A 25,087-nucleotide genomic window follows, 5' to 3' on the forward strand; every position below is an offset into this window, starting at 1 on the left:
GAGGCGTCCCTATCGCCACCAGTCTCGTCCACGTCCGTCGCCGTCTCGGCTCGTCGTCTTCCTCCGAGATGCCAACCGACTAGGCCTAATGGGGGAACGTGTCATCGCGGGCTGACAGCGACCCAGTCGGCCCAATGAGTGGCTTGGGCTATTATAGCACCTGGCCCATTTTTCAAGCAACAAATTCGGCCCATTCAGAAAGTGGATTAGCAACAGAGATCGCACTAATTAGGTTCATTCATTCATTTCGGATTTCCAGAAGCACTAGTTGCTGAAGCCCAGGAAGAGATTGAAAAAGAAATTCCTTAGCAGAACGACGTGAAACAAAAACAAGGCTAGATCACCATAACGAATCTTCTTCATAGGGACACAAAATATGTACAAATTCTAACTTGGAATTCAAGCTGCGACCTTATTATTAAGCTAGTACGTTTCTTTTGTACACGGCACCATTACTCATAAGCTAACCAAAATAATAAGAGACAAGTTCATCCAGTGCCACCACACCCCCATTCAGTTCGCTACTCCATCCTGATCAGGCGCCGGCGCCGGCCTTGCGCGCGCCTTCCTCCACCCGGGCGGCGTCGGCCTCGGCGGCGAGCGCCTTGGCCGTGTCGTAGGACGCGTGCAGGCCGAAGAGGAAGTAGTAGGCGAGCAGCGCCGCCGTCCAGACCCCGAACCGCACGAACGACGCCGCGTCGATGGACCCCAGCAGGAAGATGTTGATGAAGATGGACGCCGCCGGCAGCCACGGCACCAGCGGCACCCCCCACGTCCTCGGCGCGCGCGCCTTGGGCACGCCGCACTGCAGGAACAGCGTCGCGGCGAGCCACGCCGCCACCGTCACCGCGTACGCGGCCCACCCGGCGCCGCCGCCCGCGCCCCAGCACGCCGCGGTGGCCACCGACGACGCCACGATGACGGCCAGGCACGCGGCGAGCTTGTTCCGGTCGGCGGCGGGCGTCTCGCCGGCCACGTAGTAGCGGCGGACCAGGAGGGCGACGGCGACGAGCATGAAGATGAAGAGTGTGGAGATGGAGAGCAGGTTGGAGAGGATGCCGAGGTCGGTGAAGAGGGCGATGGCGGCGGTGGCGACGGCCATGGCGACGGTGGCGTTGACGGGGGTGCCGAACCTGGGGTGCACCCGCGCGAGGCACGGCGGCACCATGTGCGTCCGCGCGATGTGGGTCAGGTACCGGGCCTGGCCGACGGCGCTGACGAGGAGCACGGTGGTCATGCCCTTGAGCGCGCCGAAGGCGACGATGTACTTGGCCCAGTCCATGCCGGCGGCGGTGAAGGCGACGCTGAAGGGCGCGTCGGGGTCGATCTCCGAGTAGGGCTGCATCAGGCAGAGCACGAGGGCGAGCACGCAGTAGACGGCGGTGGTGAGCGCCATGGCGCCAACGAGCCCGACGGGGATGTCGCGGGCGGGGTCCCGCGTCTCCTCCGCCATGGTGCTGACGGCGTCGAAGCCGATGTAGGCGAAGAAGAGCACGGCGGAGGCGGCGAAGATGCCGCGCGCGCCGAAGGGCGCGAAGTCGGCGGTGAGGTTGGCGGCCCGGGCGCGCGTCAGCCCCGCCACGACGATGAAGGCGATGACGGCGAGGTGGACGATGGAGAGCACGTAGTTGAAGCGGGAGGAGCCCTTGGTGCTGAGCACGGCGAAGAGGCAGATGAGGAGGACCACGGCGACGGCGATGGGGTCGAGGCGCGAGTAGTCCGCCGCGAGGGACGGCGCGTGGATCCGGAAGTCGTTGGGGTGGTGGTCCAGCAGCGTCGCGAAGTAGGACGTCCACGACCGCGCCACCGCCGCGCCGCCGATGCAGTACTCGAGGAGGATGTTGCCCGCCGCAATGAACGCCATGAAGTCGCCAAGCTCCACGCGGAGGTACGCGAAAGACCCGCCTGCATATCAGCATTCAGCATTTGGATCGATCGGATGAATCAATAATAATCTAACTGCGAAGATTGATCTCGCTCGATCTGAGATCAAGGACGATCATCGTACCTGCGACGGGGATCTCGACGGCGAACTCGGTGTAGCAGAAGACGGAGAGCATGGCGGAGATGCCGGAGACGGCGTAGGAGACGACGACGGCGGGGCCGGCGGCGTCCCTGGCCTCCTGCCCCGTGAGCACGAAGATGCCCGCGCCGATGACGGCGCCGATGCCGAACCAGATGAGGTCCCACCACGTGAGCGTGCGCTTCATCTCAGCCCCGCTCCGGCCGCGCACCTCGTTCACCTCCGCCGAGTCCAGCGACCGCGCCGTCGCGCGGTCCCGCAGCCGCGGCCCCGTCTCCAACAGCGCCCGCCCGTACGCCGACCAGCTCCGGAACGACTCCTCCGGGAACAGCCCGACGCCCCCGCCGCCGCAGCACCCGCGCCGCCGCACGCCATCGCCGCCGCCGCCGGCCGACGCCGCCATTGTGACCTGGCCCGGCCGAGGGGGTTAGGGGCGGGTGAGCGGCGGATCGATCGGTGGAGATCGACGGGCGCGGGGGCTTTGCGGGGACGGTGGACGCGCGCGCACAGCTAGCGCATATATAGTGGAGGCGCGCGCGTGCCCTAGCTAGGCGAGGGTGATCCCGGCCGGGCGGGAGGCGGCTGCGCCACCCGTCGCGAACAAGATTCCGTTGCGGCGGCGGGCCGAGGTGCCGGTTGGAGGCCGCGCTCGTAACAAGATTCTGGCATTCTGCTGCGGATCAGCGGACGGGAGAATCTGCTGCTGGCGAGACCGATTCCAAGTGCATGGGGGAGAATCTCAACCTGGGCCGGACTCCGGCCGGCCTGCTCGGCTTCTGAGGCCTGGCCCATGATCGTTGGCCTCATTTGTCAGAGCACGGCCCGTAGTGTCAGAGTCTTTCTCTCTCTTTTTTTTTTGGAGTGTAAGAGTCTTTCTAGCGACGAGCGATAGAGGGATGAGTTTATTTATCTCTTAACGGTGATTTCCACGTCGCAGGCCAATAAAAAAATTTCGATATGGCTTGGTTAATATTCACATGGCGTCATGCCTTAAGATGCGCGCTCAAGCCGAGCCTGCGGGGATGTCCCAGTTTTGTCACACGGGTCCCACACGTCAGTAACTTCCTTGTAACCTGCCAGTGCCTAGGGCAGCGTAGCACCTGATCGCCAATCTGAGATAAGGTTTCAGCATACAATCCGAACCAAGCCCAACAGCCACATTGTTTGCACCTTGATAAGAATTTATTTACTTGGTCTTGACATATTACACTGTTACAAGAACTAGGCAACACACGGTGGTACACCCTCTTTCACATACATTACACTATTGTTTCGACGATTAAAAGAAAAATAGTGTCTTCACACCCTTTACTTCTAGAGTTCTAGTACACTCAGATTTGAGCTAAGCATCATTATCATGATGAACCTAACTAAAAGAGAAGTCATACTAGCTAGTACCAAAGAAAAAAAAGAAAAAAGCAACAGGTAAAATGCTCTGGAAGTTATCAAGTGTGAATTTTAAGAATTTGATTCACAAATAAAGTTTTCCTAACAAGCCCTAGAGCCGACCTGCCGGATTTGAACCGACCATCAAAGGAAAACATAGGGTACCTTAGCCGTTATATTGACCCCATGCTCACCTATGCTCTTCCAAATAAGAATAAGGCCGGTGATAGCGATACGCAAGCAAATGGTTAGTGGCCGGTAGTGATGAATTAACTTAACATGTCACCGAGCTGTAAACGCTAACGAGGACACAAGTCACCTAGGCATAATGGGTTCGATTCTTACCAACTTCAACAGCTAAAAGCTAAAGGTACATCTCAGCCCATAGCGAGTTATTTTTATGGCATTTTGTTAACTCGTGCCCATTTGAAACAGAGAAATTTCATAGCTAGCAAACCATAGAAACCAAGCAGTAGTAATAGTAGCTCCTCAGCTCACAGATACTTGATTGCTGTTTTGCACAAGAGCTAGTTAAACTTGTGTAGACTTCGACTATCAGTAACTTTTAAGATATTTAGCTTAGGAACATGAAATCATATGAGCATATTTGAAAAATACTTCAATAATGGCATAAATTTATAAACTATATATTTTTAGAAAACACTGGTCAACGGTACGCATCAAAGACAATTGCATATCCAAATCAAGTACTCGCTCTGTTCCAAAATATGGCCCTACGACTTCTATACTTTTGACCAAATTTACATAGAAATATATTAACACCTACAATACTAAATAAATGTGGTACCCAACATATATTTCATGGTGAACTAGTGAAACTAAATTGATGCCGCATTTATTGATACATTTTCTTATAAACTTGGTCAAAATTATAGAAGTTTGACTTGGGACAAAAGTATGGCTCGCATTTGAAAAACAGAGTATTTTGGCCCAGAGGGTAACATCTAGGAGATGACAACATTTTTAAGCCTCACGTGCAACTGCACACACTTTTGTTACTGTAGACCACCGGTTCAGTGTTCTTTTTAGTGTTCAAAAGAGCTAGGCCCAGGAAGAAAACCATAGTTCCTACTCTCCTAGTCCAGACCCAGGCCCAAAAGTTTACTCCAATTTCAAGCAACGGAGAACTACTCTATCGACCAAAAGATGTAGAAAGAATTACTTCTATGTTCTACCTCCTCTCAAAAACGAAAAAAGAAAACGTAAGTACTACTCTACCGATGTGCGTGGTGTGCTTCATACGTCACCGTGAAAATGGGCCTGGGTTCTCTACGAGGTGGATTCAGCTTTAGCAACGAGTCTGGCAAGCTACACCACGATTGAAGAGCTTGAATTTGAGATCTTCCTAATCCCCGTATCTTTCAATAGAGATAGCGAAGCCAATCAACATATCCCTTTCGTTTGCTCCCAATTGCTATAGATACGTACGACCTCGTTTTCCGATCCCTGTTTTGCTTGCCTCCTTTTGTGCTGTTCTTACTCTCGACTTCAGTCCGTGCAGGCATGCTTAGATTTGGCTAACCTTAAGACTTTCTCACTCATTTGGATGGTAAAAACTTGAGATGCCTCCATCACAAGCTCAGAACCCATGCATTTTTTGCCATGTTGTGTGGACAACCAAAATATTGGTTGATTACCATATGGTACGCACACGCGCTCCCCATCAGCGAATGCCACACTTAAGCTTGTGGATCCATTTGCATGCATGCGTCCGAGCAAGCAAGCTGACGAACCTAATTCTGTTGTTTTTTTTTCTTTCTATTGCAGTACATCACAAGACCCAATAAATTTGTGAGATTATAAAGTATCTTTTTAAGACACATCTACACGTGGTGTCTCCAAACTTTTCTATGGTGATATATCTATAAAGCCGAATATAATTACAGATTATAAATAATCTTTTCAAGACAAATCGACACGTGTGATTTTTGTCTTTAAACTAGATACTAGATATTTATAAATATAATAGTCAATGTTTCATAACTTTGCCCAGATTTGTGACCGGAGTTAGTGTTAGTGGCTCTAATGTTAAGATCAAAATGCACGAAGGAAAGCATATGGACAACAAATCAAGAGATGGAACACATACCACACGCATTTGGAAAATTCTTGGACGCCTACATGCGTACCTCATGGATGATTCGACAGGTCTATGGCTCTATGCAGCTTTGTACCTGCAACAACAGGAGTATGTCCGTGAATAAACACTTGCACCGCTTTACAAAAAGATACCTTGCGCCCCAGTGCACTACCCATAGAATAGGATTTACACAAGTGAAAACAAAAACAAAATATTATGGGTGCAGTAAAAAATCTCTTTTCACTCATCAACAAGTACATGAAATAACACATTTCCACCTGGCCAGACCATGTGATAGGTATTGATGAAGTGGCTAAAACCGAAAGCCCAAAATGTTGCAACTCGGGAAGACCCGGGAGTACAAGGGTGAAGCTGTCCTTGTATTTTCAAGAGCACATGGCAAAACAAATCAAGGGCCCATGATCCAAGATTGGAGATGTCTCTAATGTGGAAACGAGAAGGGTCATCCAATCGCTAGTTTCACATGGCCATGCATGTACCCACATCAAATAGGAGGCGTCCATTCAAGTTAAGTTGATCAACATATGAACAGGGCATCCGAGCAGTTCAGCTTGATGCTCATACCATCCTTCTCAAAAGAAGATGCGGAAGCACTATGGTATCAGCTTTTGTGTGTCATCTTTAACAGCTAATTAAATACTTGAGAGACGAAGGAGAGAGATTAAACCAGTTTAACTTTAACCATTTAACCACCACCATGTAAACTATATCTTCAATTCAGGCAATATACTAAGTAAAAGTCTGCGCCTGTACATGAGTTTGCAACTCTACCCAGGTATGTGAAAGAACAATGTATTAACCTTGTTAGAAAGCAACCATTCACTAGCTCAGCTCTTCCTCAACTCAATTTCTCATGTCCACCTCCTCCAGAAGGCAGCAGTGACATGATCATGTATCATCCTCTCACACCATCCTCGGGATACCTTGAAATAAATCTCATCTGCCTTAAGTATAATGTGCAGTTTCTTCTTGCAGTGCAGATGTTCCACAACCCCACATTTTGACACTGTTATAAAGCCTGTGAAGTAGACACAGAAGACTCTAATCAGCCTAAGAATATCTTCCAAATTGCAAGCTGTTGTCTGTAGCATGTTTTATGAAGCAAAACAGGGCCAAGGTTAGGTCAGCAAAGCAGAGATGAATGTATCTACCGGTGATCTTTTTAATACAATGGGAAGGACTTGTGTTCATCAGCTATGATAATAATAGATCTAACTTCCCCCTCCGACTTTGCATGCACGGTCAATTTAGATTCCAACATAATATCTCGGACATTAAAAAAATGGAACCTGGAAGTATGGAAAAACAACTAATTTCATAAAGGAATAAGTCCAATTTACCCCCCTAAACTTGTCAAGGAGTCTGGAATACACCCTCGAACTACAAAACTAGGCATCGGACCCTCCTCAACTCTTAAAACCAGGCAAATTACCCCCCTTGGCTGGTTTTCGCTGATGTGGCGGCAGGCCCCGCATGTCAGCCTGTGTACCCCACATGTCAGCCTCTCTTTTCTCTTTCTCTCTCCACCTCTCCTCCCCTACCTCATTCTCCCCGCAACGCTGCCGCCTCCCTCTCTTCTTGCCGCCGGGGGGCCGCCGCAGACTCCCCATAGCGCCTTGGGCTCCTCGCCGCCACCGCCTCCTACAGCGAGGAAGGCGCCCGCTCCACCATCTCCTGCTGCCCATTGGGCTCCTCGCTGCTGCCGCCTCCTACGGCAAGGAAGGCGCAGTCGACAACGAGCGGGGCCCGCAACGAGCACGCCTCGATCGCTGCCCCGGCCAGGGCGGCGGGGTCTCGTTCCCAGTGGCACGGCGACGGAATCGGGGGGGGGGGATAGGGGTGCGCGGGGCGGACGACGGCGAGATGTAAGAGAGGGAATAGGAGAGAATAGTGGCTTGTATTCCTCCAAACCCTAGAAGGGTGGGATATATAGTTCCTATACATGGGCCTCTAGATGGGCCTCTATACATGGGCTCAATATACTCCAACAAATGGTATAAAGTGGAGGCAGATTGACAAGCTAAATATCCCATTTCCAGTTCAACATGATGCACAAATATATGCTAATAAAATTTGGTGAAACATGGGGCCCCTCTGGATTGAAGTGTTTTTAAAGAAATGTTTAAAAGGATTTCAAACCAAACAAAATTTTCCTATGATGCTGATTTGGAAGAAAAAAAAAAAAAAGAAAGCCGAAGATATCCAATTCGTAAAAGATGGCTTCCAGTTGTTCTTGGACAAATTATAATGGTTGTAGACACATCTTATTGCAAATTCAATAATCTATTACAAACTAAGGGCATGGCGACGAACGAAATCCAGCATTCTGAGTTTCAACTCACAACAAGAAAGATGGCTCAGCAGCAGATGAGAAAGAATGATATGAAAACTGATATATGAGTTTCACAATGAAGAAAAAACTCATAAGAAGACTAATCTATTTAACATAGCCAAAAAACTCTTTTAAGTGTTACAATTACCTCGAAGGATGGCCTTACTTAATTGTTAATTCATTGATCCACGGCACCTAAGCAAGGACTGAATAGTTAGGACAAGAAGGTAGAGTAATAAAACAGAAGTAATCTGAACATTACCAGCCTAGCACGCAACTGTTAATTAATAAAATAGAAACACAATATGTCACTGTTAAGCAAAATCATGTCCATGAAGAACACAAGTCATTTAACTTTTATAAGAAAAGATTTCACGTGGATGCAGAAATATTAGCATTTGAATGCTGAGCTCGTTATGTACTGATTAACAACTTCAAGGAATGAAACTAGCTACTTTCAGTGGTAAACAAAAGTTGGCATCAACCTCAAATCTCACATTACCAGTATTTTGGTAAGATATTTTTTTTTTATGTTGGCTTAATTTTTTTAAATTGTGTAGTATTATATGCAAGTAGTTTGTCAGCCTATAACATCAATGAATAGGAGTATATGAGTTATGATGGTGATGGTCAAACTTAATATCAATAAGACCACTTAAAACATATTATCTTCAATAGACCTCAACTAAGAAAAGAAGATGTCTTGTAACTAGTGATAGCAGATTTACCTCCGGGAACCACAATAGCATGGGATCTTCTTTTCCTCCAGTGGAAACTTGTAATTATACGTAAGTTCCTCACCAGCATATATATGCCTCTTTGCATAAATGTAAATCTTCTTCTGGCCATCAACAGTTATCACTTTTGTATAGCAATTTGGCTGACACGGAAAATAAGAAACCACCACTTAGCAGCATGTTACAAGCATCACAGTTCATTTTTTTTTCTTGAACACTTACTTCACAGGAATGATTTATGAACCTTGCTAAGCCACCACGTTTAGTAGCATCAACCTGCATCATTTAAGATATTTAATGAATGCTGTTAGCGAGGCTGTTAGCAAGGCTTATAGTGGGCCGGCCTTTGGGCCTTGGCGCCTAGCCTAGGCGGCTAGGGCTTTAGATGGGTTATGGTAATTGATCTCGATTAGGCAAGGATCTCCGTTGATTGGGTGTGTTCTATAAACCCTAGATACCGATCCTTGCCTATATAATGTACCCCATGTACTCTCGTTAATTAATCACCAATTTCCCGTGCCATATTTGCTTTCATGGTATCACGAGTCCGGGTCTTCTTCCCGATTCGTCTTCCGCTGCCCTCGCGCGCCGGCACCTCGCCGTGCAGCGCTCGCGCGCCGGCCTCCCGCCGTGCCGTGCCGCGCCCACCTTCCCTGCGCGCCAGCTCCGCTGCGCTGCGCCCCAAACCCTAGCCATGGCTGGCCCCTCCTCCCCTAGCGCCGAGCAGGCCGCCGCCGCCGCCAAAGCGGCTGCCGATGCAGCCGCCCAGGAGAAGGAGCGCTCCCAGGAGACGGAGCACGCCCAAGCCGCGCGCGCGGCTGCCCTTCAGCGCGCCGCCGCCGCCGAGGCCGAGGCCGCCGCCGCCACGAAGGAGCGGGACGCCGCCGCCGCGAAGATCCAGGCTGCTCTGGATCGCGCGGCCGCTGCTCGCGCTGAAGCCGGCACCCCGACGCCGCCGCCCCAGGAGCAGAATGATGGAGGATCCCCTCATCTGCAGCACCACGACTTCCACTCCGCCATGATGCTGCACGAGGCCGCCGCCGTCCTCAACCTCCACGCCCAGGCCGTCTCCATCCAGAACATCCGGAATCTGATCACGACCATCCTCGACGTCAACTCCGGCAATTACACTCGCTGGCGTGATCAGTTTCTACTTACCACCGGCAAGTTCTCCCTCCAGGATCACGTGCTGGTCGACGCCCGCGCCCCTGCTTCCCCGGACTGGGCGCGCATGGACTGCGTCGTCCAGTCCTGGATCACCGGCACCCTCTCCGACGATCTCGCCGAGGCCATCTCCAGCCGCGGCGCCACGGCACGCGATCTGTGGGTCGCTGTGGAGACACACTTCCTGGGGAACCGCGAGACTCGCACCATCCTCCTCGACGTCGAGTTCCACGGCTTCTCCCAGGGCGACCTCTCCATCGCCGACTACTGCCGGCGCTTCAAGAAGATGGCTGATCAGCTCGATGATCTCGGGTCTCCCGTCTCGGACCGCACGCTCGTCCTCAACGTGCTTCGCGGCCTCAACGAGCGCTTCACCAGCATCGGCGTTCATCTCCGTCGCGCTCGCCCGTTCCCGACCATCAAGGAGGCCCAAGCTGAGCTGCTGCTTGAGGAGATGAACATGGCGCACAAGTCGTCCTCGGCACCGCCCGCCGCATTCGTCGCCTCATCCACGCCAAAGCAAGTCGCGCCCTCCGGGGGCACCGGCTCCGGGGGCGCTGGCTCCAGCACACCTTCGACGCCCGGTTCCAAGCCCAAGAACCGACGCTCAAAGCGCGGTGGCGGCAACGGCGGCAACAACAGCGCCAACACCCAGGCACCCGACGCTGCTGCGCCCTCCAGTGGCCAGGCTGCTAGCGCCAAATCGGCGGCCTCCCCTTGGCCGTCTTTCTGGAACCCATGGACCGGGTCTATCCAGATGTGGCCTGGTCCCCGGCCTCCCCTGGCGCCACTCCCTCCACGTCCACAGCAGGCCACGCTGGTTCAGCCGAACCAGCAGCAGCAGGCCATGCTCGCTCAGCAGCTCCAGCAGGCGCAGTACCAGCAGGCCCCGGGCTCCGCGCAGGACTCCTCCAGCCAGTGGGGCGCCCCGCAAGGGTTCTACAACCCCTTGGCCGGGATGCCCTCCTGGGATCAGCAGTCGCTCGCCTCCACCTTCAGCACCATGACGCTGCACCAGCCGCAGCCCAGTAACGAATGGTACTTCGACTCAGGTGCTACCTCACATGACATCTCAGTCTGATATTCTTTCACATACCTTTCCCATGCGGTACCCTACTCCTTCATCAATCATTGTCGGTAATGGCTCCTTGTTACCTGTCACTGCTACTGGCACCACAGTTATTCATCCTTCCTTGCATCTTAATAATGTTCTGGTTTCTCCACAACTTATTAAGAATCTTATCTCTGTTCGCCAGTTCACTACCGATAATAATTGCTCTGTTGAGTTTGACCCGTCTGGTTGTTCTGTGAAGGACCTTCAGTCTCGGAACGTGATCGTCAGGTGCAATAGCTCAGGGCCATTGTACCCCCTTCGTCTTCCGGCTGCTCGCTCCCTAGTCGCCACCTCTGGGTCTTCACTCTGGCATCGTCGCCTCGGTCATCCTGGACACGAGGCCTTCTCCAAGCTAGCGTCGTCTTCCGGCCTTCCTACATGTTCCCATGACAGTAGCTCCTCGCTGTGTCACGCATGTCAGCTTGGTCGTCATATGCGTCTCCCTTTCAGTACTTTAGTGTCTAGAGCGTCCAGTAATTTTGAACTCATTCAGTGTGATTTGTGGACATCTCCTATTCTTAGTGTCTCTGGTTACAAATACTATCTCGTTATACTTGACGATTGCTCTCATTATACCTGGACGTTTCCTTTAAAACTGAAGTCTGATACTTACTCGACGCTAGCTCACTTTTTTGCCTACGTGACTACTCAGTTCGGCTCCACCGTGAAGGCAGTTCAGTGCGACAATGGCAAGGAGTTCGACAACTCCAGCTCTCGCACGTTCTTCCTCACCCACGGCATACACCTCCGCATGTCCTGTCCCTACACCTCGCCCCAAAACAGTAAGGTTGAGCGCCTCATTCGGTCTCTCAACAATGTTGTGCGCTGCCTTCTGTTTCAGGCCTCCCTTCCACCCTCCTACTGGGTCGAAGCTCTGCAGACAGCCTCCTACCTTCTCAACATTTTGCCCACCAAGACGCTCCGGTTCTCCACACCACACGCTGCCCTCTTTGGCACCGTGCCCTCCTACGACCACCTTCGCGTCTTTGGTTGCAAATGTTACCCGAACCTGTCTGCCACTGCCACCCACAAACTCTCTCCCCGATCCACCCTATGTGTCTTCCTGGGATATTCCGCTCACCATAAAGGGTACCGCTGCCTTGATCTCTCCTCTAACCGGGTGATCATCTCTCGTCATGTCACCTTCGACGAGTCTGCTTTTCCCTTTGCTGAGCGCGGCTCCTCTTCCACACCAGAGGATCTTGAGTTTTTGGATGCTACTAACACTATGCCAGCTCCTATCGGACCTGTGCAGCAGCTTCTCCCTGCAGGATCTGGTGACTCCCTCCCCGCACAGCCACGTGCGGCTGCGCCCCCCTCGGCATCGCCTGCCGACACCCTGGCTGGTTCGGCAGCGCTCCCTGCGCTCCCAGTCCGGGTCTCGTCCACCTCGACGCCGCCGGACACGCCCGCACAGCCACGTGCGGCTTCGACTTCCTCGGCAGCGCGCGGCCCTCCACCGGGGTTTGCACCGTTGCCCTCCTGCTCGACTCCAGCTTCCTCGGCGCCCTCGGCTTCCACAACGCCTCCTTCGACGTTCGTGCCCCCCCAGCGCGTGATCACTCATGTGTACACGCGCCGGCCACGGCCTGCTGGATCACCGCAGCCGCCCCCTGGTGCTGGTCCGGCGCCGCCTGGTGCTGTTGTGGTACCGCCGCCGTCCAATCAGCACGCCATGCAGACGAGAGCCAAGAGTGGCTTTCGGATGCCTGCACTGTACCACGTCGCACCCCTCTCCGCCATCCTGAAGACCTACCGTAGTGCCCTTGCCAACCCAAATTGGCGAGCTGCTATGGTAGAAGAACATGATGCTCTGATGAAGAACCACACTTGGGATCTTGTGCCTCGTCCTCCGCGAGCCAATATCGTCACCGGCAAGTGGATATTCAAGCACAAGTTCAATGCCGACGGGACTCTGGAGCGCTACAAAGCGCGTTGGGTGCTTCGAGGTTTCACTCAGCGCCCTGGTGTGGATTTTGCAGACTTTCAGCTCGGTCGTCAAGCCCGCCACTGTCCGGACTGTTCTCTCTCTGGCACTCTCTCGGCGCTGGCCCATTCATCAGTTGGATGTGAAGAATGCCTTCCTGCATGGCACCTTGTCAGAGACAGTTTATTGTGCTCAGCCGTCTGGTTTCGAGGATTCTGCTCATCCGGATTTTGTTTGCCGCCTCAACAAGTCCCTGTATGGATTGAAGCAGGCTCCCCGTGCTTGGTACAGTCGGTTTGCCACATTCCTCTTGTCTCTGGGTTTTGTTGAAGCCAAGACAGACACGTCGCTCTTTGTCTACCAGAGGGGTTCAGATCTTGTCTACTTGTTACTATACGTTGATGATATCGTCCTCACTTGCTTCCTCTCAGCCTCTCCTTCAGCGGATTATTGCAGCACTTCAGCATGAGTTCTCCATGAAGGATCTTGGCGAACTGCATCACTTCCTTGGTATGCATGTTCAGCGATGCGGTGATGGACTTACTTCTCTCTCAGCGGCAGTATATGTTGGACATTCTGGACAGGGCTGGCATGGCTGATTGCAAACCGTGCTCAACTCCAGTTGATACAAACACCAAGGTGGCTGCAGCTGATGGTGCTCCTGTGGATGATGCCTCTGATTTTCGCAGTCTAGCTGGCGCTTTACAGTATTTGACATTCACACGGCCAGACATTGCCTATGCTGTTCAGCAGGTCTGCCTCCACATGCATGATCCTCGAGCACCTCACTTGGCGGCTCTGAAGCGCATCCTTCGCTATGTTCGTGGCACTCTCGACCTCGGCCTTCTGCTGCGACCATCTTCCTCGACTGATCTTGTGGTATATACTGATGCTGACTGGGCTGGTTGTCCGAATACACGCAAGTCCACCTCGGGCTATGCTGTGTTTCTCGGGGACAATCTCATCTCGTGGTCCTCCAAGCGTCAGAATACTGTCTCCAGATCCAGTGCCGAGGCTGAGTATCGCGCCGTGGCCAACGGTGTCGCTGAGGCTACTTGGCTGCGCCAGCTGCTTCAGGAGCTTCATGCCCCTCTTCACCGAGCTACGCTGGTGTATTGTGACAACATCAGCGCCGTCTACATGTCCTCCAACCCGGTTCAGCATCAGCGAACCAAGCATATTGAGATTAATCTCCACTTCGTTCGGGAGCGGGTTTCCGTTGGTGATCTTCGAGTTCTTCATGTGCCGACTTCCTCACAGTATGCCGATATCTTCACCAAGGGACTTCCTTCTTCTGTGTTCACGGAGTTCAGGTCCAGTCTGAACGTGCGCGGTGGCTGACGATCAGACTGCGAGGGCGTGTTAGCGAGGCTGTTAGCAAGGTGTAAGGATCACCGGGGTGTCCGACCCTAGAGGGGGAGGGGGTGAATAGGGTCGCTAATCGCTTTTCTATCCTAGGGCTCAATCTAATTGCATAAGATAAACCTAACACGTCCTACACAAGCTAGTTATGACTAAGGTTTATCTATGCTACCCTCTACTTACCCCAAAAGACTTGCAACCTATAGCCAATCCTAATCAAACTAACTAGGAAAGTAAAGGAAGCAAGAAAGAGTAAATGCGGAAACGTAATGCGGTAAATAAAGCGGTAAGGGAGAGGATATGCAAACTCCCGAGTAGACACGGTCATGTAACGTGGTTCGGCACAAACGCCTACGTCCACGGGACACCGAGGCTCTTCCGATCACCGTCTTGCACTACGCCACCAAGGCGATGCCGGCAAGCAAAGGCAAGTGCGCACAAGACACCGAGTCTAGTGCACCGCCACCGTCTCTCTCGGTCACCCGGCCGAAATCCACTACGGAGCTTCTCCACCAAGGAGGGGGCCTCCTCTTCCCCCGCACAAAGTGTCGTTGCCACTCCACACCAAGACGGAGGGTCACACGACGGATCACAAGTTGCTTGCCGCAGCAAGACTTCTCTCAAGGGAGCTCTCGCAAGAACTAATCCCTAAACAAGCACTAAACACTCTCACAAGTGTGCTTAAGCTTATATGATGTACAATGAAGCTCTATGGTGGTTGGAGATGTTCTTGGGTGTGTTTGGGATGTTCAGCAACTCCAGCACACTTCAAATGGACGGGGTGAGGCATATATATAGGCCACCAAGTCTTGTAGCCGTTGCTCCAACGGTTAGCTGAAAAACTGCGTATCACCGGAAGAACCGATGCCTCTTGGTGGGGTAGCGTCGGTTCATCCGGTCACTCACAACATGAAGTAGCCGTTGAAGTCCTGACAGCTGACGCAGAGACCACCGGTTGAACCGATGCAATGCACCGATGCCTCACCGGTTCAACCGGTGCTGAAAGAATCTTCTCCTGGACGCTGACGTCATTACACCGGTGGTATGCACCGATGCCCCATCGGTTGAACCGGTGCTGAAGACACTTCTCCTGGGCACTTGACATCGTCTCTGGTACAAAGGACGGTCAATGCACCGACGGTATGCTCCGATGCACCGTCGGTTGAACCGGTGCTGAAGAAACTTCTCCTGGGTGCTTGACATCGTCTCTGGTACATAGGACGCCCAATGCACCGATGCCCTATTTTGGACCGTCGGTTCAACCGGTGCCTATAGGCTGACTTGGCTTCGATTCCCTTCTGCACCAAGGTATTATGGCGTCGGTTCTTCCGACTACCACCGGATGCTCCGATGCCCTGGCATCGATTCTTTCGGTGCTCCTGAATCGAAGAGCTTTCAGGGCGCTGCCCTGAGACCCGCGAGGGGCGGCTCCCCCTCGACCCCCGTCCGCTAACCGGGTAGCGGAACCCCCGTAGGGGCGGCCCTTTGGGCCTAGCTACGCCTATCTTCTCTTTGTCATCACTTGAACCTAAAAGCCTGAGAATGATCATCTTTAACAATCATATTAGTCCAAGTGTTGTGTGTGTCATCAATCGCCAAAACATTATATTGAAATATGGCACGAGAGGCCATTTTCGCTACACAAGGCTTATAGTGGGCCGGCCTTTGGGCCTTGGCGCCTAGCCTATGCGGCTAGGGCTTTAGATGGGTTATGGTAATTGATCTCGATTAGGCAAGGATCTCCGTTGATTGGGTGTGTTCTATAAACCCTAGATACCGATCCTTGCCTATATAATGTACCCCATGTACTCTCGTTAATCAATCACCAATTTCCCGTGCCATATTTGCTTTCAAATGCTAAAAAGAAAAACACAAGGTGCAGTTAAAGACAGAATTTTTATTTCTATCAAAGCTTGAGATTACAAAGCAGTACAATTACCCTTACTGTCCATTCAAAGCAGGCACTATGTTGAGAACTGCACCAGAGTTTTTTGTTCAAAAAAATAATAGCATGCCCCCGACAAACTAATGATTTTCTTTATGCTCTAGCTAACCATTTTCACAGTTTGTTCATTTTGTACGGCTTTGAATAATATACGACTTTCTTATTCTTGTAAGCAAAGGAAAAAAATGAATACACCAAAACAACTCTGCATTCAGAGGATGCAACATGTAAGGAATGATCTGTATTGTATACCACATAATCATCATCCAACCGAAACAGGTAGCTGCTTCCAATCCCACTCTTCTCATATTGAGACTCACGTATGTCCGAGACCTGTCGGGTACAAATCAATCTCTTAACACATTGCTCAAAATTAGCACATCAATTAAGCAATGGTTGATTGAATAATGCATAATTACCCGCTTGCGAATCAGGTCACCAACATATTCGATAACAAAGTCTTCTGCTTGGATCACCTCAAGGGCAACCAGTCCCCATTCATGGATCTTGCTCCTCTGAAAACGCAACTGCTTTTTCCTTGCCTACACATCAAGAAAGGCATAAATGAGTTATGACTATGATCAAAACCCCATAGAAACAGAAATTTCAGAAAATATGCAAGTTATGTTTACCTTCATTTGGGTAATTTTCAGCAGCTCAGAACCTTCGTAGGCTTTTAACAGCCGTCGCAGCTTAACCCGATTTGTTCTTGCAGATGAATCCCTCTTGACTTGAAATTTCCACACCTTATTATCTGAGGCAGAAAGAATTGTACGGGAACAATAGCCTCTCACACGAGCCCTTTCTGATGGAGTAGCATTCCGTGCCCAATTACGCCACTCCCATCCATTAATCGAAGCTCTAGCACAACCATTTGATTCAGGCCATGGAATCACCGGTTCAATCTTCTGACCGGGCTCACTTGAAATTTTCTTGCCCTTTCTTTTCTTGACAGGCTTCATGAGCATACTAGTATTTGTGACACTATCATTCACCATAGGTGTTTCGTTAGCAACCACTTGCTTCTTAGGTGGATGAGATGACCTGGTTCCTGAAAGGAAAGGCGTATTACAAACTATACAAATCTATGTATGATGTATCAGAAGAAGTCATCTAGAAGACTTACTTTTTGGCACCTCACAGGAAACGAGTTTCAGATCTTGCTGGATATTCAAATCATGAGCATCATTATCCATAGCCAGAGTCTTGGTTCTTTTTTTAGAGGGCTTGTCCACAAATGAAACTTTCTTTGATGTTGAAGCTTTCTTTGATTCCTGGATATTTTTCACAGAAATCTTATGGTCAACAAGCTGACATAGAGGTTTTGAAAGCTGCTCATCCATAGAAATTTCCAAAGGTTCTTTTGATGATGTTGCTTGACAGGTTTTCTTGGATTTCCTCTTCCTGTAGTATGTATATTCTTTGAGTTTTGATGATCCATCTGCAATTTTAGGTACAGCATTTTTCCTGGTGTACCATGAGTCCAAGCACTTGCAAATTGTATCTGAGAAGAGAGACATCCACTCTCTCACAACATTCTCGTGTAGTCTTTGCCGGCAGAGAGCCAAGGTCATATATCTAGAAATCACAGGAATATAGTTCATTGACCTCGAAGGCTGATACATGTTTTTGTCCTTAAGTGGTATAGGAACTAAGCCAGTCTCCATTCCAGGAGGCACTTCATCAAAACTCTCATCCAATTCTGCTGTCATACACATATCCATCTTTTCAAATATCCTTGCATAAGACACAAGGGGTAGGCACTCTTCTCCTGCACACAATCAAAGGGTTAAGAAACCAAGCACCATACCGTTATGAGTGTAAGACAGAATGTAACAGAAGGATGCTGCTCATTTACCATGAGAACTGAGCGTTTTATCTGTTGCCATTTCAGCTGCTATCGATGGTTCATCTGAAGTTGTTTCAATTGGATTGGTCCTAGTAGCCGCAGCTATTTCAACAGTATTCTGCTCTTCATCTACAACCACTTCAATGGTATTCCGCTCTTCATCTGCATGCGTTTCAATTGGACTACCTTTTCTGGCCGCACCCATTTCAACAGTATCCAATTCTCCACCTACAACCATCTCAACAGGACTGAGTGTTTCACACATAGACGCTTCGGCTGAAATGGGTGATTCCGGTGCATGAATTGGTGTACCAATTTGTTCCTGTGATACACGTATATCAGAAATATTGTGTGAATTCAGGGATATTAGAAGAAATCAAGATAAATTCCTAATTATAAACCCACCTGATCAATACCGCTTTCAAGTCCATAGCATAAACAATTAGTTATCTCCTCCGCGATGACCTCCTCAAAATAGTGAAACAAAGATTGCTTTGAAGAGATATATAGTTCGTTCGCCAGCATCCTCTGGATTACTGCTAAGGGGCCAGAAAATAAAGTGGTGCTTGATTCATACTTCCTATCAACATTGGCACTTCCATTGGCTTCTAATGAGGATGCAGAGAGGAAGCGCCCAGCAGATTTCCCACATGGTTCAAATCCAGGTGGAAATTCCATGTCACATTCAGTAGCATCAAAGTCCTGCAAAATCATGAATGCATCACAAGATATTAGATGTGAAACAAGAAATAAATGTTTGAAACACTAAACCATTCTATCAAGAAAGAAATGTGTTTAACCGTAGTGAAAACACCACCTTTGATGGCATTTCATGACTGCCTTGGGCTTTTATGTTATCAGTGGTGACAGAAATAATCGTAGAGGGCCGATTCAACTGACAATTTCTCTGTAACCATACATCACAGTAGTCCATAACAGGGTCAGACAGTATTCCGTCCCATATATTCTTCATGGATTCATAATAAATTGTTTGCCAAACTGCTGACAGTATATTGGCAAATTTGTCATGTACTGCTGTAGATTGAATGGCCACTGAAGAATCTGCTTGGGCTGTATTATTCATGGAGTTGCCTTTTTCTGGAGAAGCATATGGTTTGTTAACTTTGGAAACCTTCCTGTTGCTCGCACTGTCAGGCTGCAAACAACAGCAAAATTACGGCAGGTTATTAAATGTTGAAAATGAATAGTAAGGCGCAACACAGCTCCCTTGTTAGACAAACCCCAGATAAATGAAACAAACCTTAATAGCTTGGTTCTTCAGTTTTGCAGCCAATTGCTTCTCGGTCTTCTTGGAAGCAATTAAATCTGGAAGCACACAGCTGAATATTTCATCAATTAAAACCCTGCGGGCTGATTTCATTATCCCTGCATGCAGCTGATGGCCGACATCACCAACTATGTCACCCACTAAGCCATTTAGTGGTGCAGAACCATTAGCTGTAGCTTCCGAACACTCTGTGTGTTCCCCACTCCACAAACCAATTAGTGATACAAGTGTGAATGGGCCAAATTTGCCATCAACATGGTAAATCTACAACAAAAACATCAGAGTGATTCAAAATGTGAAAGAATGTGAAAGTTAATGTGAAATTTGCATGGCTGAGCTACCAGATTCTCTGTACATGCCAAAAATGGAAATAATGTGAAAGGACCATCATATCAAAAACCAATGTGATATGCTAATCTAGCATAAAGTGCCAAGGGCACTCAAGGTAACAATAAACCAAATTTTAAAAGAGTTTCCAACCAGAAGAGAGAAACTCCTCTAACTACAACCCATTAGCATATCTAACAGCCTAAGTCTCAAGCCAGTGACATATATGATCAAATCACAGAAAAGTGTCTCACTCACAGTGTCTCACTCGCAATGGAATGACTCTGTTACACAGAAGCAAACAAGGTGACAATTTTCGTGTACACACCAGTTTTGCATACTTAAAGCATTAGTGTGATCCAGAAAGTGATAGTTTTAGCAGCTGATTTCCTACCATTGAAAGATCTTGGATATAGCTATTGTGATGCCAATAGGAAAGTTCGGCAAGAGAATGTGGCCCTTGTCTGCAGCCTTCCGCATCCTCAAACATCCAGCATGATTCTTCACTTGAAAGATCCTAATAGGGAGAAAGTGGAAACCAAAGGATTCAGGAAAGGTGAAGGATGAAACAAACATGTAGACAGAAAAGCAAGCCATACATCTGGAAGAACCGCTTTAGCATCAGGAGTAACTTTCTTTGTCTCCATGGGTGCATTTGGAGTGGAAACCGTGGCACCGAAATTCCATTGTGAAAGAAACTGTTTCAGAAAGCTTAAGGGAACAGGATCAGCTGTCTTCCCACCAAAAACAGCATAGATAGCAAGGTTTTGAGGCAAGAAACCAGTAGAGAGCCCCTCATACAGCTGTTCAGGTGGGTAAGGTCCGCACATGTGCCCATGCTCGTTCATATACATGCAACCTTCCAAATATTGATGTTGGAGGTATGCACCATGTGTTCCATTTCGACCAGCTGAATCGCCGAGCCCAGATTGTGGATAAACCACACCGTTGTTAGCTGTGGAACAGACATTTTCCTGAATTGCAGGAAACACACTAGAGTGCTGTATTTGGTCACCACTACCGGAAGCCACTTGATGACCCTCCGAGCACCTGATAAATCATGCAGGAAAGCATTAGCAGAGATATATGGAAAGACGAATGCTGAAGAGATGGGATGGTCGGTGAAGCTTTGTACCGGTCAAACAAGTTTCCCCCTGAATCATCACATGCTGACACGGGACAGACAAGGGGTTCACTATCCGATGACTCAGCCACCAACTTCAGACGCTTCCTTCCAGTGACAGGATAAGAACAGCGGAAGCCTGACAACATTGGTCCAACATCCAAGTCCAAATCACAAGAACAATGACACAGGTACAAGTGTCACATACAGATCAATCGTATCCTTCAGCTTAGGCCCAGTTTGTCAGAGCTTCTGCGGACTTCTACACATCTATTAAAGCAAAGAAAATCAACCTTAAAAGTTAAAAGCTTGATTATGAGGAGCTCTTTCAGAAGCCGACTATTTTCATGAAAGTAGGTTGCTTTTGAAATGAGTTCCACCATGCTGGTTTCTACTCTTCTTGATTTTAACCACACAGCTTCCTGCAGAAGCTCCAACATACTAGGCCTAAGAAGAAAACCAGTCGACATCATCAACCTTGCCAGAAATATAGCAAAGCAAGGGAGGAGCATTATTACTGGAGATGCGGTTCGACCGGAAAATCGGGAAACAAGAACCCTCACAGGCCTGTTGTGGCTGAAAGATCACCCCTGCAACTAAACCACCTAAAAACCGGTTTAAACAGTTAGGCCGCCTGGTTTAAAAACCTACAGAGGCCTTGTTTGGATAGAGGTGGATTGGAGGGGCTCATTTCACTTCAACCCATAAATACCCAAACAAGGCCAAAGTGGGTGCTGAGCCATTGTATCATGAACATGGCGCAGAGCACGGGAAGTACATGTGCTTAGGAAGTGAATTAATGCACAAGGTTGCCGGGTTGGGAATGGAACCCCACCCTCTTAGGCTGGGAGACAAATGGGGGTGTTTGGTTGTGGCAATAACTTGCCTGACCCACCAGAGGCAGATCACACCAAACAGCAGGGTGGGATAGCCACCCCAGCTACCCGACGGCGCAACCCCCTCCCCCTCCTCTCCAGGGCACATCGGTGCGTCCACAGGAGCTGCAGCACCACTGCACCACCACTTCGGGCATTAGGCAGCAGGGGTCGCAAGGAAGAAAGTGGATGGGAGCCAACTTGATGAAGAAGTAAGGCTATGGGACATGGGTTACGGTATGGGTTAGGGCGCCCCTATGTAAGGGTGGGGCAGTGGTTCGGGGGTTTTCTCGGCCAACGTGAGAGGTCTTCTTCATACATTAATGCTCTGGGGGCGGCTTGCCCCTTGCAGGTCGAGTTGTTTTAGGTAAGGCTATACGACCCCGAAGGTTGTAGGCTCAAGTTCAAGCCCAAATTGCAACAAGGACCCTGCGGCTCCACGCACGCACATCGCATGGGGGCAGCCAAGCACAGGTGCATGGCAACAGGACAGGGTGGCATCACACCCTAGTGGGAGAGAGAACATGTTGGCGCCAAACCAAAGTACCAAACTGAAATCCAGCTCCCATGTGCCTCCCAATTTCATGTTGTCCATGGGATAGAAGGAGAGAGAAGAGCTCAGCAGCTCAGCATCGACTCCCAGCGCTGCTGCCGAGCAGCCACGGCCACAGCCATGGTTCAGCAGCTCTTAAATTGAAGATCATTTATCGGTTTTTTAGAGATGCAAAAGAAAGTTCTGCTTACCGTGTAGACTTGAAGAGATTGTTTTCATATTTGAGATGTAACTCTAATTGATTTATCTTATGAATTTACAGGGTACTCTTTTTGTATTTTGATGTATGTTAAATTTTTGGTGCAATAATTGTTTGCTCAACCACAGGCACAAACTTAAACCTTTAAACATGTTGTTTATTTACCATATATACTTTGTTTTCATGTGATTTCAATACAAATAGGCCATGCATATATGGCTTACTTTTACTATTCATTCAGATTGCCGCAAGTGTTGGCTCCACCTAAATTTCAGACTGGCCCGCCACTGCCTACAGAAGGTTAACCACTTATTTGTTACACGACCAGACTTTGGATACAGCTAGGCGTCTGCCATGAGCTTTGCCACAGCAATTTTGACAAAGGCTTGCCAGCCGAATCGTTCGCCACCAGTCAGGCACGCTGCACCCACCAGGTAAGCCGTGGTAGAATCGAGGCCATTGAGAAAAGCGGTGCAAATTGAATATAAACTAAACGAAACGTCAAGCCCAAACAAATCGCATGAAACAACCCTACCTTGTTGCGCAGGAAATCGACCTCCATTTCTTTTTTTATTTGAGAACTCAACGGTAGGCAAGAAGCCCACCTGACCAATGCATTACAACATCTCAAAAATGGTCCTGGATATAAACCATCTCTTCATCCCCTCCCTAGGTGCTGTAAAAAAAATCATTGCCGTGCTCCCAATCCACCCCTCAACCCTAAACAATCCCGCTCAATCCCACACCGGGCACGGACCAACGTGCCGGGGAGGGAGAAATCGCCACCAGACTGCGTCGGAACTGAGCTACACAGGTACAAGATCATCGGAGGCAACAGGGTCGAGCGAGTTGGGGTAGCGCACCGAGAAGGTCGGGGACCGCGGCGATGGCAGCTCTAAATAGTCTAATCGAGGAACAGACGTGCTCAGCAGGCTAGAGCAGGTCGGATCTGCTGCTGGCTCACGTGGATCGGAGGTGCGCGCCGGCCCAAGCGCCCGCGGGCGCGCGAGCTGGGGCGGCGACGTGCGCGTACATACGACGAAGGACTCGCCGGATGCCCGGATCGGAGGAGAGAGGGAGGGAGACGGGGGAGAGGACTCACCGCATGCGCATCGGAGCATCGGTGGGGGAGAGCAGAGAGAGGAGGAGATGGGGAGAGATGACTCACCGGATCGGAGCGGTGCGGCATGTCTCCGAGCAAGTGGGGCGTCGCCGCCGCCGCCGCCGCCGGGCGCTGGGTCACGGTGGGTGAGGGTTGGATGCGGTGGCCGGGCGCCGCCGCCGCCGCCGTCGGGCGCTGGGTCACGGTGGGTGAGGGTTGGATGCGGTGGGGGTGGATTGGGGTTGGGGGCTGCGGAGTGGAGAGGGGTGGAGAGGCTGGAAGAGGAGATATGAAGCGAGGGGGGAGGAGGACGTCAGGGCGAGGGCAAAATGGTCCAGCGAGTGGGGCGGCCGGGCCTCCCGACCGCGCGCGAGGAATTGGTGACGGCCTCGGCGGCCATGTGATCCTTCCCTCTTTTTACCGCGCGCTTCCACCTCGATCGCCGCGCATCCGGCGTGTTTGAACTCTTGCACCGTGTTTGGAAAGGTGAGGAGTTCGGCAACGTCATTCCAAAGGTTTAATGGATGCCCGGGAAGAGGGTGGGTATGGCAATGGCAATGGCGGCGGCGGCGGCGGCCGCGCCCGCGCATCCCGCAATTTCTTCAAAAAAAAATGGCAATGACGGCGGCGGCCCGGTGAGGTGGCGCTCGGAGGTAACTCAACCGAGCGACGTCGAAGGGACAGCGGCTGACCGACCGATCAATCGAACGAGGTGGGGCGGTCATCTGGCCTATTTGATGTCGGCGGCGAGAACTCCCACCGTCGAGGATTTTATACCTAACACCAGCAATGGAGCGTGTTTGGAGGGCGAGCGTCCATGCAGAATTAGGGATTCCAAGAAAGAAGACGACTAAGAATGGCGGGAAAAAGGATTACGCGGTACACTACATTAGACCGGCCCGATTACGACGCCGAGTATGTTGGGCCGGCCCACCTGGCAGCGCCGATCGATGATGACGGGATATCCATGACCTAGCGCGGCCGCATATGACCATTGGATGAAGAGTTGCCGCTATTATGCTTTTGTGTTTTGGAAAGTGACACCATGAATCAGGAACTTTATAAGTAAATTTTGTGTGTATTGAAAGTTTTTCTCATTGTCCTTCAATCCAGCCATCTCACCTATTTCCTTCTCTAAAGTCTAGCCAAGCTTATATGGCTGCGCTAGGACTCATTTTTCTCAACTTCAGCGCTACCGTCAACCTCCTTTGCTCCGCCTTTCCACTCTTCCACCCCGCAACTTCAATGTCAACAACACGGCGCCAGCAATAACTTTGATAGGATTTAAGCATGTCTACGGAAATCACAGTCGGCTTATGTTGTGTTTAGATCCGTAAAATGGTGGTAAAAAGGGTCACATCGGATACTGTAGCACTTTTCGTTTGTTTGTGGTAATTGTTGTCCTACTATGACCTAACTAGGCTCAAAAGATTCTTCTGGTCGTGTACATCAAAACTATGCAATTAATTTTTTTATTTACCGACATTTAATGCTCCATGCATAAGGCAAAAGATTTGACGTGATAGGTGAATAGTGAAGTTTGGAGAGAGAAATTTTGGAACTAAACACAGCCTTAATTGACTCGTGGATTTGGGTCACATGTTAATCGTACCTAATAAACATATACTATATAATGATACAATGTCATTGCTCTAGTGA

The 25,087-nt window shown here is 50.0% G+C and overlaps 2 protein-coding genes across 3 annotated transcripts; both read right to left on the reverse strand.

The window, feature by feature from the left end:
- Window positions 1-392: 392 nt before the first annotated feature.
- LOC120700124 (cationic amino acid transporter 1-like) lies at window positions 393-6,476 on the reverse strand. The gene is made up of 3 exons (XM_039984313.1): window positions 6,332-6,476; window positions 2,009-5,604; window positions 393-1,905 (listed from the first exon to the last, which is right to left on the reverse strand). The coding sequence occupies exons 2-3, from the start codon at window positions 2,424-2,426 to the stop codon at window positions 536-538; spliced, it is 1,788 nt and encodes a 595-aa protein (XP_039840247.1). The 5' UTR covers window positions 2,427-5,604; window positions 6,332-6,476; the 3' UTR covers window positions 393-535.
- On the reverse strand, window positions 6,143-23,724 carry LOC120700123 (histone-lysine N-methyltransferase ATXR7-like). Of its 2 annotated transcripts, none has more exons than XM_039984311.1 (16): window positions 23,495-23,686; window positions 20,712-20,866; window positions 20,176-20,626; window positions 19,971-20,093; window positions 19,223-19,513; window positions 18,779-19,117; window positions 18,367-18,663; window positions 17,971-18,283; window positions 17,239-17,883; window positions 16,745-17,163; window positions 16,532-16,654; window positions 16,365-16,445; window positions 8,823-8,876; window positions 8,592-8,743; window positions 8,012-8,058; window positions 6,143-6,549 (listed from the first exon to the last, which is right to left on the reverse strand). In XM_039984311.1, the coding sequence occupies exons 1-15, from the start codon at window positions 23,513-23,515 to the stop codon at window positions 8,037-8,039; spliced, it is 3,486 nt and encodes a 1,161-aa protein (XP_039840245.1). In that variant the 5' UTR covers window positions 23,516-23,686; the 3' UTR covers window positions 6,143-6,549; window positions 8,012-8,036. The 2 variants fall into 2 exon arrangements, with proteins under 2 accessions (XP_039840245.1, XP_039840246.1); XM_039984312.1 differs by having other exon boundaries at window positions 6,202-6,549; window positions 20,712-20,969; window positions 23,495-23,724.
- Window positions 23,725-25,087: the final 1,363 nt, after the last annotated feature.

This window comes from Panicum virgatum, chromosome 3K, assembly GCF_016808335.1.
Source record: "Panicum virgatum strain AP13 chromosome 3K, P.virgatum_v5, whole genome shotgun sequence".
In the NCBI taxonomy this organism is placed as follows: Eukaryota; Viridiplantae; Streptophyta; class Magnoliopsida; order Poales; family Poaceae; genus Panicum; species Panicum virgatum.